The 21445-nt window shown below is 33.3% G+C and overlaps 1 protein-coding gene across 1 annotated transcript in view; it reads left to right on the top strand.

Moving 5' to 3' along the window:
• LOC109048073 (protein TANC1-like) overlaps window positions 1–21445 on the top strand; it is a 164643-nt gene that overhangs the window by 35592 nt on the left and 107606 nt on the right. Inside the window, 1 exon segment of the mRNA XM_042764338.1 lies at window positions 19950–20129. Coding sequence (XP_042620272.1) covers window positions 19950–20129 — 180 coding nt within the window.

The raw sequence follows: 21445 nt of genomic DNA, 5'->3' as shown, positions 1-21445 counted from the left end.
TCTGATAATTGGAATAAACAGTCTGTTTTTTATCATTATTATTAAAATGCTGTTTTGCCAACATTTAGTTCGTTTATGACCATTTTTCAATCTATTTTTGATCATTAGAATTAAATGGCTGACAGTTTTAAAAAAAAAATTTTTGTGATGTTTTTTTTATCTATTTTTTTTTTTTTATTTTTTTTTTTGTAAAGAGTTTTTGATGTGAATTTTTTGTTTTATTTCTAATCGTTAAGATTAAAAAGTCTGGTAATTTTTACATTTTTATTATTTGAAGCCAATTTTTTATGACCATTTTCCTTTCTATTTCTGATGATTAGAATTAAACAGTTTTTTATACACCATTTTTATTTTTAAAATCACAAATAAATCTGACATGACTTGATTTCTATGTAAATGGCCTCAGATTGTGACAGATTCATGAGGTGTAAATGTTGGCAGTCCTCTGGTTTTGTGTTCAGATGTTTTCAGAAGGTTTTTGAAGCATTACTTTCAGCAGGAAAATATGATTCCTTAAGTCATGAGCCTTTTTAATCTTACTACATTCTGTAAGATGAATTATTGGTATTTTTCTGTCAGAGATGAAAGCACTGGGGAGGAAAACTGTCAGGTAGCTGTCACACTCCGAGATGAAATCAGCAGCAGCAGCGCAGAGATAATGGCAGGATTCCCTACAACAAGTTAACATGCCACAGCATTCAGTTTCCTTCACATCATGATCTCCGATCTCATTTCAGAATTCTTTTGTTTATGTTATACAGAACCACAGTGATGTCAGTCTGTTCAGGCTTTGTGTGTGTGTGTGTGTGTGTGTGTGTGTGTGTATATATATATATAAGTCTATAAACTTTTATGTATTCATGATGTATAGATAAAACTAGATATTTTATTTATTTTACTATATAAATAAAAACATTTGAAAATAAAATAATTAATTTTATAAATAAAATAATAAAAATATAATAAAAATATATAAAAATTTTATATATAAATATATAAATATATATATATATATATATATATATATATATATATAGATATATATATATATATATATATATATATATATATATATATATATACTAATTTTTAGCATTTTTAAAGTTTTTGTACAATAAGTGTGTGATTAATTGCACAAAAAGGGGTGTGATTAATCCCGATATAAAAAAATTCTCTTAAAAGCCCTAATATTAATAATTATATTAATAGAATTATATGTATATTATATATTAAAATTATTTATATATATATATATATATATATATATATATATATATATATATATATATATATATATATATATAGTCAATATTCACATTGTAAATATAATGATACTATAAAGTTATATTTATTTAAAAATAAAGATTTTATATTAGAAATTTATTAACTTATAATATATAAAACAAAATAAATATATGATTGTTTTAAATAAACTCTTATTAATTTGAATTAATAAAAAATGTCTTTCTGTTATGATTGATAATGAGTATTTTTTAATGTCGGTCAGACAGTCTCTTCTTTCTGAGTAGGCGGTTCTTGGGCAGAATATGCTGTAAACTTCACCAGACTTTGTCGATAGTCAGCTTCGCTTCCTAATCACTGCCTTTTCACTCCCAGCTGACCAACTGACATCCAGATCTCTGACTGGTGGAGCACGTCTCATTTCAGGTCCCGCCGGTGTCCATGACCTTGGAAACACCTTTGAAACCCAAGCATAAAAGAAAAGGGGACAAAAGAAGTTAAACAAATAGGGCCACCTCATGCTTGGCAGGGGACGGGGGTGATGTCATTGCCTGATCAGGATTAGACGTGTATCTTGGCTCAGCTCCATGGGAGGTTGAACTGCAGAGCATTACGCTTTTGTGTAGGGAAACAGGAACGGAGAGAATGTCACTTCAGCAGTGTGTTGAAATGACTCATGCATGCTCATGCAGAATATACTGTGCTGATTTTTTTTTGTTCTTGTATATAAAAGAATCGTTAATGGAATCGCTCAGTTCCCATGCATAGAAGTGCTTGCCATGAGTGTGTGTGTGTTTGAGCTCTTCTGTCTCACACGGCTGTGATTGTGTGTGTTGATGAATAGTCTTGTGTAGTGTTCAGAGGCCAGGCTGAACTACTGACCCGTCGTCGTTGTGCTTTTCCTCATGACAAAACCTTGAGGGGGGTTAATAGTTCCTCTGATTCACATTCAGCGCTTGCGAACACTCATCCTGATGTGCGGGTCGGACTGGGAGACTAGTGAGGGTAGTTTTACAATATTTTGTGGGATATGAGATTTGACAAAACAATCACTTGAGGAGCCATTGGCTTTGATGCACATCGTCTCAGTTTATTACATCTACAAAACAAAAGATGTGATCATATCACTTGCAAATTAATATTTTTGGTTGCAAATTTGACCATTTTAGTCGCAGTCTGGAGCCCTGTATACCATTCAAAGCTTTAGAATCAGTAAGATTTTATAAATGTATGTATGTATGTTTGAATAAATTAATACATTTCAGCAAGGATGCATTAAATTGATCAAAAGTGACAGTAAAGATATATATGATAATACAAACGATTCAATTTCAGAATCAGAATTGGATTTATTGTCAAGTATACTTAAACACAAGATAAGAGATTTGTATTTGTAAAGCTTCCAGAACACACAGAAAAAAATAAATAAAAAAGCAAAACAAACAAACAAAAAAAACCTGTAACAAAAATAAAAAATTAGCAATAAATAAAATGATAAAATATGAAAAACAACATAAAGAAGAATAGAAACAATACTGTATCTGTATAACTTTTGTGTATTCGTGATGTGAAAGTGAATCAGAAGTACATTTATTGTACAGGTGATTTGTCTTTGTAAAGCTTCCAGTACATAGAAAAACCACAAAAAGACACAAAATTAAAATAATAATAAAAAAAATAAAAAATAAATGAAATGTCAAATAAAAAAATAGAGAAATAATTAAATATAAAATAAAATTATTTAAACTAAGTGCAATTTTTTTTTAATTACTGCCATCAAAGGATGTAAAAAATGTATAATAGACAAAAATATGAAGCACAACTGTTTTCAACATTGATAATAATCATAAATGTTTCTTGAGAAGAAAATAAAGATTTTTATTGTGATTTATGTAGGTATTTTGGAATTGTTTATTGGGGGTTATTTGTGATTGAAGTTTGGATTTATGATGAGAAATAAATTACATTTTAAAATATATTCACATAGAAAATGGTTATATTGAATTATAAAAATATAATAGAAAAACATATTTCACAATATTGCAGTTTTTATTATATTTTAAGCAAAAGAGACACTAAACTTGTAGTGTGAATGCATGGCACACTGCTTTGAGTGCTGGTGTTCAAAGGCTTGTTAACTGATGGATTTTATGGTGTGAGGTGGGCCACATTTGCTTTCTTTTAGCTCCTGATTGTTCCCGTGACCCTCGCTCCATGAGCTCTGCTTAATGATCTGTGTTAATGCCGCTCATTCCTGATCCTTCTACAGCAACAGTTTTGAATTTCCCTATGCAGAAAACAAATAGGATTTTACTTCCAGAGCCCGACTGTTGTGTCCTCAGGCTCAAATCTGAGCTAATCTCAGTTCTTACTGTCACTCCTCATGGCTTGTGTGGCTCATTGTGAGTGAATCCTTTAAATATGTTCTTAAAAGCAGGATTAAGATAATATTAAACAAGACTAATAACTAGCTTTTCGTCTTTTAAAGGGATAGTTCACCTGTCATAATTTGCTCACCCTCATGTCATTCCAAACCTGCAGGACTGTCTTCCATTGAACACAAACTAATAATCTGTGCTGTCCTTGTGAGCTGCAATGTCCAATGCATGAATGAATCATTCTTTAGAGTTGACTCTTTCAAATGAATCAGTTGATTCAGTTCACAGAATCAGAATATTATCAGAATTTCCCCTTTTGGATTCCACGGATATAAAAATCATATGGGTTTGGAATGACTTGAAAGTGTGTTAAATGATTTTCATTTTCGGCTGAACGAATCTTTTGAGCTGCAGATATCTGCAAATCACTTCTGCCACGCATCGCAGCATCTTTTTAAGATGCACAGGAGATTTACATGAGATTTACAGGAGACGTGTGGAGATGTTGTCCTTGTACATCTTCAGTAAAGTAAGGTCATGTTTTGGAGTGGAATGATTTTCATCGAAGCCCTGAGACTCATAAATGTGACAGACCGCATTCAGTCTCGATGATAGCTTGAGGTTTAACCTCCCTGATCTCCCGGAGCGTCTGCCAAATCCTCAAAGAGCGGAGAATTTACTGACTTATTCTGCTTTTTCTGTGCAGATTTCAGGTTAAATGGAAATCCGTCCACATACATAAATGTACTGTATACATACATACACACAGTACATGTATACTAGGGCTGCACGGTTTGGGGGAAAAAAAACGAATTGCGAATTTTCTGGTTAAAATTGCAATTTGCGATTTTTAATGTGATTTTTAAAACAGATTAACAAAAAAAAAAAAAACAGAATAATTAGATAAATATTAATGATGTTGATAAGATAATAACAATACTAATTTTATTTTACAGAAAACTATTGTTTTACAGACAAATGCAGACAAATACTTGTTAACATGCAGGCCTTTAACTGTGCATCATATGATATTATGATAAGAATCTTTTACAGTAATTTTTATCAGGAGGTATGTAAAATAAAAAATGTTCGAAAAGAAAGAAAGAACAAAACAAAAAAGAAAAAGAACTCCTGTACACTTCTATACACTGGAGAAAAACATGCATTATCATGTTTACTTCAAATTTCTTAAGATGTATATAAGAAAAACATATATAAATATATACAATTATATTTTAACTAAACTGTTCTGCCAGTGTTAAATTTAATAAAATAAAAATGTATGTAGCAAAATCTCTAATGACAGACACTTTATACCATCACCACAACATAACACCCAATTATATTAAAAATAGAATTTATATTATAAATATTATATTAATATAAAAGCAAAATTTTTTATTTATTAAATGTATTAAATTAATTTAAATGTATTAATAATTGCATATTAATTTAATGATTCATTTAATAATTAATGAAACTTTTCTGCCAGTGTTCATTTTAATAAAATAAAATAAAATATTGTTTGTAATTATTAAATAGAAAAATGGTTCAATTGAAATCTCTGAGATAGATATCATTATTATTATCCGTAATAATAATAATGAGGTAGATTGGAGCTGTAGTTGTATGCCTGTTGTCTTCATAAAATGAGTAATGTGGTCAAGATGGCCACAGAGTGGACTGGGAGGCTTTAAATATGCCTGAATTGTTATTTAAACTGATAGACTTACATGAACTGCTTGCTTTGTAAGAGAATATGTATAATATTTCAACAGCAGCATGATGCTGGAAATGGTGCTCTATTTAAAGAACCGCTGAGCTACTGAAAAATGGGGTTAGATTTCTAACTTTTAGTCAGAGCTGTACATTCTTTCTCATATAAAGACATTAGGCTTCTCTCTGGACTGAGTTTCTTTTCCCATCAGCGTGTTTATGAAGAGAACCGGAACATGTCGTGCCCCTCGGTCTCTGAGCCCTTGGGGCTTCTGGGAAAGAGACTCCAGACTGTTCTGCCAGCGTTGAGCTGCTCTGACTTCAGATATCTGTCTGCTTGTGGAATCCTGTCGAATTAACTTTCTGATATGTTCCCAGAGAGGATGTTTCAGTGACGTGCTCTTGGCTTTCTTGTCTCTAGTGTATTACAACTCTTTTCTGCTGAGTGAATTTGGCTCTCCCACTCTTATCTAGAATCTAGTGAGCTGCCTACCTAGGCTGTATATGTGCACTTCAGATACAATGCCTTCTTCTAATAACTGATAATAATTGAGCAGAATATCAGAATAATCATCCTCTGAAGGATCATGTGACACTGAAGACTGGAGTAATGATGCTGAAAAGTCAGCTTTGCATTACAGGAGAAAGTTAAATTAAGTATATATTTAAAATTGAAAACAGTGCAAAACACGTGCAGCAGACACGAAGAAGTGGCTGTGTAAAATATTGGCAAGAATAATTCAAACTAATTTAAATTGGACTATTTTACCTGATATTTCATACTAGGCCACTCAGTGCAAAAATGTCACGTATATAGTTGAAAACATCAGCATAGAGTATTTTTGAATGGATTTGACACAGATAGGGCTGGGTATTGTTCAAAATCTTTCGATCCGGTGCCAATTTCGGTACCTCAGTTTCGATACCAGTTCCCAACGATACTTTTTTTCGATACCAATTTTATGAAATCCATTTTAACAAGATTACAGAACACATTACCTCAGAAAAACTTTGGTTTTATTTTTTCAGTTTGACTCATGCTCCTTAGCCAGTGCACAAAGGAACAGAGAAAAGCACAAAGGAACAAAAAATGTTTTATAAAGAGTGCATGCTCACCAAAGCTGAATTTATTTGAATAAAAAATACAGTAAAACTTGTAATATTGTGAAATAGTATTACAATTTAAAATCTTATATATATATATATATATATATACTAATATATATATATATAATATATATATATATATATATATATATATATATATATATTAAAATGTAATATATCCCTGTGATGTCAAAGCTGAATTGTCAAAATCATTACTTAAGTGTCACATGACCCTTCAGAAATATGAAAACAGTTCGCTGCTTAATATTTTGGAAACTATGATACATTTTTTTTTCATGATCCTTTGATGAATAAAAAATTAAAAAGAATAGCATTTATTTAGAAACGAAATATTTTGTAACATAACTCATGTTTTAATGTCACCTTTGATAACTTTAATGCATCCTTACTGAAAAAAAATTCTGACTAACCAACACATTTTTGAACGGCAGTGTACATTCAGTAGTTATTATTTATTGCAATATAAACACTGTCAGAGTGATCAACAAGGTATCTCTTCATTTACCAGTCGAAGACGGAGCAACTTTCTGCTCTTATGTTTCATTTCATTTATGTTTTGCAGTTCTTTATTTTTGTTTGCAAAAAGCAAAATTATTTTCCTCAATACTTTAATTTTCGTTTGCAAAACTTTATTTTCTTTTGCAAAACTAAATTTTTTTGCGTATATATACGGTGTTATTTTGACTCCATAGTTGTGCATTTCATATGTACTTGTTTGAGAACTGACGTTGATGAGTTAACTCCTTAGGTATTGAAATCTGGAACCGAACAACATGTCATTTTTCGATACTCGATAGTATCGAGGCAATTCGGTCGGTACCTAAAAAGTATCGAACTCGGTACCCAGCCCTAGACACAGATTCAAGCCGTCTCTCAGTGAGTGAGTGAGTGAGTGAGTGAGTGAGTGAGTGAGTGAGTGAGTGAATAGAATGTAGTGGTGTGTCTTTGGGTCTGTTGTTTTGCTAGTGACGGAGTGGATCTCTGTGAGTGTGTGAACGACAGGAAGTCATCTCTCTCTCTCTCTCTCTCTCTCTCTCTCTCTCTCTCTCTCTCTCTCTCTCTCTCTCTCTCTCTCTGTGTGTGTGTGTGTGTGTGTGTGAGCCTGTGGTTCTATTGTGAGTGAGTTGAATAAATCTGATAACATGCTGTGATCCAGACTCATATCACATCAATACTGCACTCTTTCACTTCCACTGTTCCTTCTCTTGCTCTCTTTCTTTGCATCTTCATCTTCTCTTTCTCTTCCTCTTTTCTTTATCTCGTTTTTCTTTCTCTTCCTTGGCTCTTCCTAATATTCCACTGTTCCTTCTTGTTCTCTTCCTCTCTCTCATTTCCTCTTCCTCTTTTTTTCTTTCCTTTTTCTCTATTTCTCTCCTCTTCATCTTTTTTCATCTTTTCTCTTTTTTCTCTTTCCTTTCCTCTTCTTTATCCTCTTTTTCATTCTCTTAATTTTTCTCTATTTTTTCCCCTCTCTCACTTTCTTCATCTTCCTCTTCCTTACTATATTTCTTCTTTTGCTTCATTTTTTCCCCGTATTCTTTTCTACTTTTTCATTATTTTTCCTCATCTTCCTGTTTTCCCTTTTCTCTTAATTTTTCTTTCTCTTCTCTCTCTCCTTCCTTTCATCTTTCTTTTTCTTTTTCTCCTCTTCTTCTTTCTCCCTCTTCTCTGCCTCTTACTTCTTTCTTTTATTTATTTTCCTCTTCCTCTTCATCCTTCTTCTTCTTCTAATTGTATTACCCTTTGCTATTTCTCTTCCTCCTCCTCTACCTCTTTCTTTTATTTTCTTCTTTTGCCACTGTGCTTTTCCATCACAGTTGAAATGTGCCTTCCTTTCTTTTTCTTGTTCTTATTTCTATTTTCTCTCACCTATTTCCTCTGTTCCATCTATTTCTTATTCTCTTGTATTGCGTCTCTCTCTTTCTCTCTCTCTCTCTCTCTCTCTCTCTCTCTGTCACTGCTGTTGTTCAGTATCTCGGGGGTTCAGACATTCATTCAATCTCTCAGTCAGTCATCTTTGTAGATTTAACAAAGAGAATCTGCATTAATTATTAATTATTCCCACATTATCGGCTGACCCCCCCCCCCCCCCCCCCCCCCACACACACACACACACACATATCATATTTGCACACATGTCCTGTACACATTGAGCAGAGCCCATGATCCCAAATGAATGCATTAATTCAAGTAAATCTGATCTCTTCACAGGTCAGTAATTAAACTCAAACACAGTCTGTGACTCTTTACTGTACGTGTGACAAGCCGAGCCACAGAGTCTGAATACTAAACGGCTGTTTCTGTCTGAATAGGGCTCATCCCTCTCAAGGTTACGTCCCTTTGTTCTGTGTGTGTGTGTGTGTGTGTGTGTGAGGGGAGGTGAAGCAGGGGCTGGTGGGCTTTTATTCTTCAGCATTTAGAGGCTTTAACAATGACGACTTGCATTCCCGAGGCCAGATTTACTTCACTCACAGACTCACAGAAGCCAGAGATACACCCTCACATCTGATCTGAGGATATTCACCTCAGAATACACCAGGAGAACACACTAGGCCTGGAAAATATAGAAATAATATAGAATAATAAATAATATATCATATAATTAAATAATCTAAAAACATTTATAATATAATAAAAATAAATCTTGATATTTTCCAGTCTTTTGAGTGTATTGGAAATATCGATATATATAATCTTCTCTGAAAAGGCATAAATGATTTTATTGATTCATCCATTAGATTGCTTCGTTTTGGTTATAACTATTATATTATATCTATTAAACATCAATCCTGGTCTAATCAGAGACTTTATAAATATAATCAGACTATTATAATTAGAAGTCTCAGTCTGTATTGGCTAGGAAAGTCTAGAGAGGTTGTAATCAGCTGTCCATTCACCAGTATAATTAGTTAGGCCTGGTTTCATGGGTTACAGCGCAGCTGAAATTGCCGGTCTGCTGCGTGTGGTTTGCTTTGGAGCCAAAGAGCAAATGTAGGTTGGGTTAGTTTACTTTAGTTAGTTCGGTCCACTAGTTTACTTTAGTGTCACTCAAACTGCCTTTCTCTCTACTTTTCTGTCTCTTCGCTTCAGTCCGTGTTCCACTTTAGTTTTTCGAAAGCTATCTCTGGTTGAGCTGTCATGATTAAGTCTGTGTCAGGTCTGCTTAGGCCACCTTTTAAGGCATACCAGTGGAAGTCATTGTAGTTATGCTTACTTTAAAGGTACCTTCTTTTAGCTGAAATCAAATGTAGCATTGCATGTATCGTCTGTGAAGAAGACAATTCCAGAATGCATTGCAAAAAACTTAAGTCTTTTTTATTGTGTGCAATGTACTTATGAATGTTACAGTGTTGTTATTGTTAGGTAAAAACTAATTCAATTATTACAAGTATTAAATGATATATATATAAAAGATGGAAAAATGAAATAAAAAGAATGAAAGTAATGAAAAATGAAACAATAATTAACTCAAATAACTTTGAAGTACACTAAACTAAAAAAAAAGAATGAAAAAAAAAAAAAAAAAAAAAAAAAATATATATATATATATATATATATATATATATATATATATATAACATATATATATATAATATGTACATATATTATATATATATATACATATATATATTAATATATATATATATACTATATATAACAGTATTTAGATTATATATATACAATATATATATTAGATATAATATATATATATATATATATATATATATATATATATATATATATATATACATACATATATATATACATGTAGTCATTGCAAGATGTGATGCATGGCAATCAAAAAGGAAATATGTCTTATTTAGCCAATGATGAGTGAAAATACATGCATAAATTAGCTTATTGTTCAATGGCATGTTAGGTGGGCGTGCATGCATGATGTATGATTTTACTCTAAAATGACTTTTTCATCCTTTGTTTTCCAGCCTGTGGTTTTAGGAAATGACAGAGCAGTCCAGATATCAGTCTAGCATGTGACATGAAGAGTACATCCTTCTGTCTGAAATATGTGCTCTCAGTGTTGTGGTCTGTTGCTAGAGAGAATGACTCACAAAAGATCTCTGTCCTCGAAGCTTCAAATGTCAGGCTTGACTTCAGCTTTGTTTTGTCTCAATGAAAGAGGCTTGAAAGTGATTTGTATCTGTTTTTGAGAGCTGCTTGTTTCCAGCTATCACGCAAAACACTTTGAAGCTTTCAGAACTATTATTTTTGATAAGTGTAGTTTGATCAATACAGCACTGCAATCTAGCTAAAATACAACTGTTCACTTGCTTCTCATAACACCTGTTTGCCTTATATCTGACTGAAAGTAGCAAAATTGTGTGCATTGTCCTCTGGTTTAATTTTTTTCTTCTTTTGGAAGCCCATTTCTGCCATTTAGAATAAAAAAAATAAATAAAAAAAGGTAAGTGTGACTTTTTATCTCACAATTCTGACCAATTTTCTTATATTTGTGAAAAATAATTGAAGAATTCTGACTTTTTTGCATAATTTAATTAAGTTTACATCTCACAATTCACACTTTTTCTTGGAATTCTGAGTTTAGGCCTACATCTCGCAATTCAGACTTTTTTTGTTCCTGGAATCCTGAGTTTACGTCTCGCAATTCAGACTTTTTTCCTTGGAATCCTAAGTTTACATCTCGCAATTCAGATTTTTTTCTAGGAATTCTGAGTTTACATCTCGCAATTCTGACTTTTTTCTAGGAATTCTGAGTTTACATCTAGCAATTCTGATTTTTTTCTAGGAATTCTGAGTTTACATCTCGCAATTCTGATGAATGTTTTTCTAGGAATTCTGAGTTTACATCTCGCAATTCTGTTTTCTTTTTTTCTTGGAATTCTGAGTTTACATCTCGCAATTCTGACTTTTTTCTTGGAATTCTGAGTTTACATCTAGCAATTTTGATTTTTTTCTAGGAATTCTGAGTTTACATCTCGCAATTCTGACTTTTTTTCTTGGAATTCTGAGTTTACATCTCGCAATTCTGACTTTTTTCTTGGAATTCTGAGTTTACATCTAGCAATTCTGACTTTTTTTTTAGGAATTCTGAGTCTACATCTCGCAATTCTGACTTTTTTCTTGGAATTCTGAGTCTACATCTAGCAATTCTGATTTTTTTCTAGGAATTCTGAGTTTACATCTCGCAATTCTGAGTTTACATCTCGCAATTCTGACTTTTTTCTTGGAATTCTGAGTTTACATCTAGCAATTCTGATTTTTTTCTAGGAATTCTGAGTTTACATCTCGCAATTCTGACTTTTTTTCTCGCGATTGAGTTTACATCTCGCAATTCTGACTTTTTTTCTTGGAATTCTGAGTTTACATCTCGCAATTCTGATTTTTTTCTTGGAATTCTGAGTTTACATCTAGCAATTCTGATTTTTTTCTAGGAATTCTGAGTTTAACATCTAGCAATTCTGACTCTTTTTTCTTGGAATTCTGAGTTTACATCTAGCAATTCTGATTTTTTTCTAGGAATTCTGAGTTTACATCTCGCAATTCTGACTTTTTTTTCTTGGAATTCTGAGTCTACATCTAGCAATTCAGATTTTTAGGGCTCAAGCCTGGAGGGCGAGAGCCCTATTGTTTTCCTTAGGATTATTTTTTATTATTATTATTATTATTATTTTTTTCCAACGTCTCGGGGGCTTTTGGGGCCCTTAACATGCTCAAAAACTCTTGAAAATTGTTATACACATTGGAACCTGCGGCCATTAGGGCCGGCAGAGACTGATACACGGGCGTGGCACAGGGGCTCTACTACAGCGCCCCCTGGAATTTGGAGGGCCATATATCATACATACTTGCACGTAGACGTATGAAACTCGGTACACATATAGATCTCATCAAGCCGAACATCTTTCGTACTCCATGTCATAGGCTCCGCCCCAACAGGAAGTTGGTTATTTAGGGTTTTGTATTCTTATTTTCCGTCAAAGTTTTGGGGGCTTTTGGGGCCCTTAACATGCTCAAAAACTCTTGAAAATTTGCACACACCTTGGAATCTGTGGCCATTAGGAGGCCGCAGAGGCTGGGACCAGGGCGTGGCACAGGGGCTCTACGGCGCCCCCTGGAACACAGTCAGAAATGTTGATGTATAGCTCACACATACTTGCACATATTCATATGAAACTCATTACACATATAGATCTCATTGAGCCAAACAACTTTCATATTGCATGTCATAGGCTCCGCCCAAAAGGAAGTCAGCTATTTAGAGCTATGTAAAAAGCGCATGCTCTGGAATTTGATATACTTGTCATAGGTTTTTTTTACCCGATTGCCACCAAACTTGGTCAACATGATCTCAAGACATTGGGGATGCAAAATTGCCAGGGGATTTTTGATATCTCGAATGGTTTGCTCGTGGCGAGGCGTTGAAATTATGGCGAGAAATGAGAAACAGGAAGTGTCTAATAACATCCACATACATTTCCTGATTTTCATTAAACTTCATCAGTTTGTTCGTTGTATGATGCCGATCGCATATATGTGACTATTAGTAGTCAAAATTATAGCGCCACCAACTGGCAGCAGGAAGTGTGTCATTTTCAAAATGCTTTGAATTCAGCATCTTATTTTTACTCAATTTGCTTCAAACTTCATCAGAATAATGACAAAACACGGCCCATGTAAAACTGTTGAGGGGATATTGATATCTAATATAGTGTTGCCATGGCAACATATCAAACTGGAATATTTTTCTGTATAATATATTCTGATTTTGAGGCAGATAACATGCTTAAAATTTCATGAAACTCAGGACACATATCAGTATTAATGATAACTAGACACTGGCAAAAGGTCATAAAAGGGCGTGGAGGAGGCACTCTATAGCGCCACCTTTTGTCAAAAGTGGGGGGCTTATGTTTTAGCTACAGACACCAAACTCGGTACATATATTGTTCTTATTAAGATGGACAACTTTCTAGTTTACAGTAATTAGCTACGACCAACAGGAAGTCGGCTATTTTTATTTGAATATGGATTTTTGGCTCTGTGTGAGGAGTGTATGTGTGCTGAGACTTTCATTGTCTGAGAAAAATTGCGCCTCTACAGGAGCAATTCCCGGGAGTGAGAGGGAGGAGTCTCGCTTAGTTTCACTTTTAAATCGGTTAAAAATACAAATAAATAAATACATTTAATTAAAACTGACAAGCTAAACCAACATATCTTATTATTAGCGGGTCAGGGCTTATTAATAATGATGATCTGGCCATGAGATAATAAGAGATAATAGACGTAATAATGAGAGAGAAACCACCGCTGCATCAGCGCGTGCAGTCTCAACGAGCTCACAACAAATGAGTTTATTCTTGTTTAAGACCTTTTAAAAATAAAATATTACGGCGATTGCACACAATCCGCCAATTAGAACACACCAAGAGCTAAATTCAGATGTTTGTGAGTGTTAAAATGAAATATTTTCGGCAGGCCTGTCTGACAGCGCGAGACTTTCTGAACACTTGAAGGGAAAAAAAGTCTACATACAGAAACTACAGCCTTTTACATTAAAACACAGCGTCGAATTAACACAAAACAATTAGAAGAACATATTATAGAGATGAAAATGAGTGGTTATGAGTGCTTGTGAGATTTTCTTTCTTTGTCTAAGGGCTGAACATCACATCGATTGCTCTGCGCTCCAGAACACGGTGATGGTTTTTCGGCGAGAACGGACAAATAAATACAACGGGTTTCATTTACACTGACAAGCTGAACCAACATGTTATTATTACCGGCTCAGATCTCATTAATAATTGATGTCTGGCCAGAACAGTGAGAAAGACCAGAGAGAAATCACCGCTGCATCAGCGCGTGAAGTCTCGTCGTGCTCACAACAAATGAGTTTATGTTTAAGACCTTTCAAAATAAAATATATTACGGCGATTGCACACAATCCGCCCAATTAGAACACACCAAGAGCTAAATTCAGATGTTTGTGAGTGTTAAAAATAAATATTTGCTGCAGCCTGTCTGACAGCGCGAGACTTCTGAACACTTGAAGGGGAAAAAAAGTGTACATACAGAAACTACAGCCTTTTACATTAAAACACAGCGGCGAATTAACACAAAACAATTATTAGAACATATTATAGAGATGAAAATGTTTATGAGTGCTTGTGAGATTTTCTTTGTCTAAGGGCTGAACATCACATCGATTGCTCTGCGCTCCAGAACAGGGTGATGGTTTTTCGGCGAGAACGGACAAATAAATACACGTTTCATTTACACTGACAAGCTGAACCAACATGTTATTATTACCGGCTCAGATGTCATTAATAATTGATGTCTGGCCAGAACAGTGAGAAAGACCAGAGAGAAATCACCGCTGCATCAGCGCGTGCAGTCTCCCGAGCTCACAATAAAAGCATTTTTATAGTTTTAAGAGCTTTTTAAAACAAAATATTACCGCGAATGAACACAATCCACGCATTAGAACACAACAAGAGCTGAATTCAGGTGTTTTTGAGCTGTTTAATTGTGAAAAGAAATACTATTTGACAGCGCGAGACAGTCTAAGGGCAGAATAACATCGATCTCTCGAGCGCCAAAGGACGCTGATTCTGGCTTTCTGCATCCAAACACGTATAAACTTAAAACATGCACTATAAACTATTGTTAGCAATTTCTTTATCTTCCAATTTAACTGGTGTACACACTTTTATTTTCATAATGAATTTGTTTTTTAGATTATAGACAGTTACAGTGGTCTGTAATAAATATTAACAGGTTTTGTTCAAGCTGCTTAAAATGTTTGAAGTAGGCTAATTTTTTTAAATGTAAATCCTAAAAAAAATAAAAAATAATAATGAAAATAAATAAAACAAACAAAACAAAACAAAAAATTTAGCAACTCACATAGTAATCATTCAACACTGCTTAAAAATGTAAATTGAAAATTAAACTCATGATTAAGCATGGAATAAGATACAGAATCAGTAAATTAGATTTTAATGTGGGTATATTATCAGTAAACTAATCATTAAATATTTATAATCATTCAAAAAATATTGGCCCCTTTCATAATGTTGTTCAAAAATGAAGGCCACAATGCTAATGTTGTCCACTCGATGGCGCCACAGGATTGCAAATACTTCAAGATCTGTTCAAAGACTTGAAAAGGTTTCACTTATGTGCATAAATAAAAAATGCATTAACATTCATTCTTTTTTCATAAACTTTAATAAAGCCCAATATAGTAATTATGCAAAAGCTATCATCTCCTAAATACCATTACTTTGTTATTTTAAATGTATTGACAACATGTTTCTCAAGTTATCACACATTACTGAAAAAGTGTAGAAGGGACACTGTATTAGTTATCTATTTTCATGTTGTGCATATAATAGTACTCACATAAGCACTCATAATTTATTTGAAAAGAGACACGTTCATTATGTAACTGCATCATCTACACAAACCAATGTGCTTGGAGCCCTAATAATCACCTTGACTTAAACCACATTGTTTCAGTTACCTTCTGTGTCTTAGGCCACAACGCTTCAGTGACAGGAATGTGAAATAGCAAACAGGGGAAAAAATAAAAGGCATGACTTTATTTGCATCCAGCTACTCTATTACAGATGTTCCACAGCCCAGACTTTTATTAGAATAGAAAATAGCAAGGGTTCGAATAAATAGTTTATTAATCATTTAATTTCACTTTCTTAATGAATATTGTTCTGTGTATGTAATTTCAAGGTCTTGATGCTTCGGATTAACATGTTAATTGCCGTATCCCTTAAAACCTGAGTCCCAGAGGGTTACTGTAAATGCATGTGCCCCCTGGGCACAGTTCACCTGATGCCACTGGGGTGGCGTTTGCGCTGATGGCTTGAGCCCGCCATCGCTGCTTGCAGCTATATTTTTTCTTGGAATTCTGAGTTTACATCTAGCAATTCTGATTTTTTTCTAGGAATTCTGAGTTTACATCTCGCAATTCTGACTTTTTTTCTAGGAATTCTGAGTTTACATCTCGCAATTCTGACTTTTTTTTCTTGGAATTATGAGTTTAATCTTGAAAATTCTGACTTTTATTCTTAGAATTCTGAGTTTATCTCGCAATTCTGACTTTTTTTTTTTTGTTTTATTAGTTTGTTATTGTATATTATTTCTTTTTTTTTTTCATAATTATGAGTTTACATCTTGCAATTCTGACTTTTTTTTTTTGATTCTGAGGTTTAATATATCGATTTTGTGTTTTTTTTTAGGAATTCTGAGTTTACATCTAGCAATTCTGAGTTGTTTTTTTCTAGGAATTCTGAGTTAAACATCTCGCAATTCTGACTTTTTTTTCTAGGAATTCTGAGTTTACATCTAGCAATTCTGATTTTTTTCTAGGAATTCTGAGTTAACATCTCGCAATTCTGACTTTTTTTTAGGAATTCTGAGTCTACATCTCGCAATTCTGACTTTTTTCTTGGAATTCTGAGTCTACATCTAGCAATTCTGAATTTTTTTCTAGGAATTCTGAGTCTACATCTAGCAATTCTGATTTTTTTCTTGGAATTCTGAGTTTACATCTCGCAATTCAGATTTTTTTTCTTGGAATTCTGAGTTTACATCTCGCAATTCAGATTTTTTTTCTTGGAATTCTGAGTTTACATCTCGCAATTCTGATTTTTTTCTAGGAATTCTGAGTTTACATCTCGCAATTCAGATTTTTTTTCTTGGAATTCTGAGTTTACATCTAGCAATTCAGATTTTTTTTCTAGGAATTCTGAGTTTACATCTAGCAATTCAGATTTTTTTCTAGGAATTCTGAGTTTACATCTAGCAATTCAGATTTTTTTCTAGGAATTCTGAGTTTACATCTCGCAATTCTGACTTTTTTTTAGGAATTCTGAGTCTACATCTCGCAATTCTGACTTTTTTCTTGGAATTCTGAGTTTACATCTCGCAATTCTGATTTTTTTTCCCTTGGAATCCTGAATTTACATCTCGCAATTCTGACTTTTTTCTTAGAATTCTGAGTTTACATCTAGCAATTCAGCTCCTGTTCCATAATTATTTTTTAGACCACATCTGTATTTTTATTCTATCTGCCATTTCAGATTAAATTAAATTGTTGATACAATCCTACTACATCCTACTGATTGCACTGTATCATTTTATTTCTGTAATTTTTATATTTTCCCCCATCTTTATTTCTTTCCTTCTAATTCCTATATTTAAATCATTTTATTTAAATTTATCTGTATAACAAAAAATGGCAGTTGAAATGAATAATGCATTATTTGACCGCAGATTAAAACATTTTTACACAAAATTGGAATAAAAAATGAAAATTAATGAAAAATATTTTACTATGTAACTACATGCTGCTATGACAACAATCATGTGACAGCAATCTAGCATTATACTGATTGAACTATTACAAAAAAAATTCCCATTCTTATTTCTCTCCTTATTATATCTACTGTATGTATTTGTTAGTCATTTTTTATGCACTCTATTTTTTTTCATTACTTTGTTCATTTACCATTGTGATTGAAATGTGCAATATGAATAATTCTTTGCAACACTGAATTGAATGAATAATGTCTTTTGTAGAGCTGCTTTACAACTGTTTCATATTTGATTAATTTTTCAGCATTAACACTGTTATTTTCTGGTTTACTTCTGTGAAGCTGTATTGTATAAAGCACTATAGAAATAAATGTGATAGCTTGCCTATACTCACCTCTAAAAGACAAAACTCATTACTTTGTATGTCGGTCAGATGAGCTCTTCCTGTCTAAGTGGGTGATTTTGGCCAGAATAAACTGCAGCATACACATTTTTTATTGCTGTGACCTCATCGGTCATCGCTCTCGTCACAGGTCGCTCTGACCAGACCCTCGTGACCCCAGTGGGTGTCGAAAGAGAGCGGAGGTGTGACTAGGTCACGTTGACTTCCTGTTTTCTGGCGTTCCTCACTATTCATTAGCCTTTTCAAACACTAGACATCTCTGTTTTGCTCTTCATCAGTGGGAGAGAGTGAGTGGGAGAAGAGAGGAAGCCAGAGAAAGACACTTTTCACAATAATGGACTATCATACTGTGTGTTTCTACACTAGTACATAGTACTTGCACTGAATGCATTTAATGTCCAGATGACCAAAAATGCACAGTATGCAATAAAGCACACTTCAAGAGATTCTGTGTCCCATAATGCAGTGAACTCAACTTAACCTTTATGACAAATTAACTGGAATAAATGACATGTTGTTTGATCTGACTGCTGATTAAGACATTTTTTAAATTGGATTAAAAATACAAAATGAAATGTAAGTAATAAAATGAATTAATAAAAGTAATATAAAGTAAAATTAATTAAAAGTAAAAAAAAAAAAATATATATATATATATATTTACTAGATAACTGCATGCTGTTTAGAGTTGTTTTAGTATCGAGATATTACAGTTTTTAATCATATTTTGAATTAGTTTTTATTTTTATATTTTCTGTTTTCATTTTTATTTTCATTTAAAGTTTTAACAATTTTGTTGTATGTTTTTGTCATTTTATAAAAATATTTTTTAGAATGTATCTATATAATTTTATTTAATTTTTAGTTATTTAATTACATCAGGTTAACTAAATGATGATAAGAAATGTTGCCTTGGCAACTTGCTGAAATAAAACAAGTTTTTGTGCATTTAATTTAATTTCAGCTAAATTTTGATTTATTTCAAATAACAAAAATAGTTTTATGGTTATGCTGATGAGGTCATGTGACCAAAATGTAGGCAGTTAGAAATGTTAGTTGTCACATAATCCATTTTTAAATACTATGTTAAAGCATTTCTTATTGTATTTTTTTTAAATAGTAGGCAGCTTACAGTATACACTGCACAGTGTTCACTTAGTAGTAAGCAAGTATTCCATTCAAAACACAATGAGTTTTCCCAGAATCCTGTAGTTTATTTCACCTAAAGTGACACAAAACGATCACAGCTCATCAGGTTCATCAGCAGTTCAGTAAACATTAAAAGCAAGAAAATGTAATAAAAATCAGTGCGATGGAGAAAAGAAAGACTTGAGAAGCAGTGTCTAATCAGTGTTGTGAAAATCCATCTGAGAGCCGTTGATCTGTATTATTATTGTGCTCTGCTAATTAGTTTGGGTTCGTGAGTTGATGGCGTTCAGGGTTTACAGAACCGCCTGTGGATTCTGCCACATTTTTAATCTAAACTCAATCTCAGTGGCTCTATTTGTGTTTATTAAGATGACTGAATCAATCTTGTGTTAGAAGAGTGTCATGTTAATGCTAAACATGCCTGTCGATTTCACTGGGGCTGTTAGCTTGATTATTTCAGATGTTTATCAACCTGTTAACCATGTTTTCTGCTCCGTAAAGAATCATACTTCTGCAGCTGGACAATATTTAGAGGATTTGCAATATATTTGCATTTATTTTACTGTCAATATGTGCTAATAGGACATTTAAAACAAGTTTTGATCTCTGTGCTTGATCAGGAGAGCCGTACCTGCTCAGTGCCCAGCGCAGGTGTCCCGCGGGTGTCCGTCCGTTCCTGCCCGCAGACGAAGGCCTCAGACTCAGCCTGGCTAAAGGGGTCTCCATGTCCCTCCCATCATCCCCTCTCCTGCCCCGACAGACATATGTGATGGCGGCTCATCCGTGCAAGAAGTCTCCAGGTGGGATATTTATCATTTCATCTGTTTTAAAGCATCGAAATGTCCGTGCATCAGCAGCTTTTTGGCTGAGCGATGGGCTGCTCTGGTTTGGCAACAGCTGCTGCTCTGTAATTCCGTTTGGTTTTGCTAGCGCTGCAGACATTATAAACGTGATCAGTGAAGTTTCTGTGTGAATCTCACAAGAACATGTCGAGGTCGCCCTGAAATGAAAAGAAAGCAAGACATTTTGGTAACAATTTACTTGCATTATATATTTTTAAATAATTACATGCAAAGTTAAAATGCATTATATATGGAGACTACATGTAGAATTGATCGTGTTTTAATGCATCATATTTTCTGTGTAACAATGAATTGATAATAGTGTTAATTTTGTCAGCCGTTTTTAATTTAGTCTTAGTCCTGTGTCAAATGTACTTTTTAGTTATTGTCATATTTAGTCAATCTTGTCCTATTTTTGTTCAGTCAAGTTTTAATCGACTAAATGAGTGAGCATTTAGTCACATTTTCGTCATGCTGTATAATGGTTAAACTGACATTTGAGAAATTAATTTTTACAATTCAGGGGTTGCACTTTCACCAATAAGCACAGATCAAAAGATTGTGGACTCATGCACATGGTTTATTTGACCTTGTCTAGTTTGCTGATTTACAGTATTACAGGCTATTTAATATATGAATTAATGTCATTGATTTAGATATGCACTCTCTCTGTCTATTTTATGAAAACTAGTAAAAACAAACAAAAAATATTATAACAAATTCCTAATAGTAATTCCAATAATTCCAAATTGCAATAATGTTTCTCTATTAAAAATATAGAGGTTTAGTATGTGCATTTTTTCTGCATTATTAAAAAAGTCAAACAGACAGAACACAGAGAGGCTGAATGACATTTTAATTTAAGCTGAACTCCAGTTTTAATTGTTTGTCTGTGTTTTCGGTGTGCAGTTCGGTGTTTTTGTGAGCACGTGTGCATGGTTTAAAACTTAAGAGAAACACAGAGCAGAAAATGTATCCTTTTAACAGAGAAGCTCTGATTTGGGGATTTGAACTCTTAATATCTGGCAACCGCAAAAATGAAAGCTTGCATAGTAGAGGCGTGTACAGCAGTCTACAATAATATTTTGTCTTCTTTTTCATCGACAAAAAAATAAGACATTTTGGTATAGTTTTTATTTTTTTAAATACGTTTTAGTTTTTTTAGTTTTTTTAGTTTCTTATCGTCAATGATATTGCATGTTGATATAGTCACAGTTATCGTTTATTTGATTTATTGTCGTCCCGCCATCATCTCGTTTCAGTCATGGGAAAAA

The sequence above is a fragment of the Cyprinus carpio genome, chromosome A9 (assembly GCF_018340385.1).
Source record: "Cyprinus carpio isolate SPL01 chromosome A9, ASM1834038v1, whole genome shotgun sequence".
In the NCBI taxonomy this organism is placed as follows: domain Eukaryota; kingdom Metazoa; phylum Chordata; class Actinopteri; order Cypriniformes; family Cyprinidae; genus Cyprinus; species Cyprinus carpio.
Note: the sequence above shows the minus strand (reverse complement) of the source record. Positions and strands in the feature narration are given on the sequence as shown.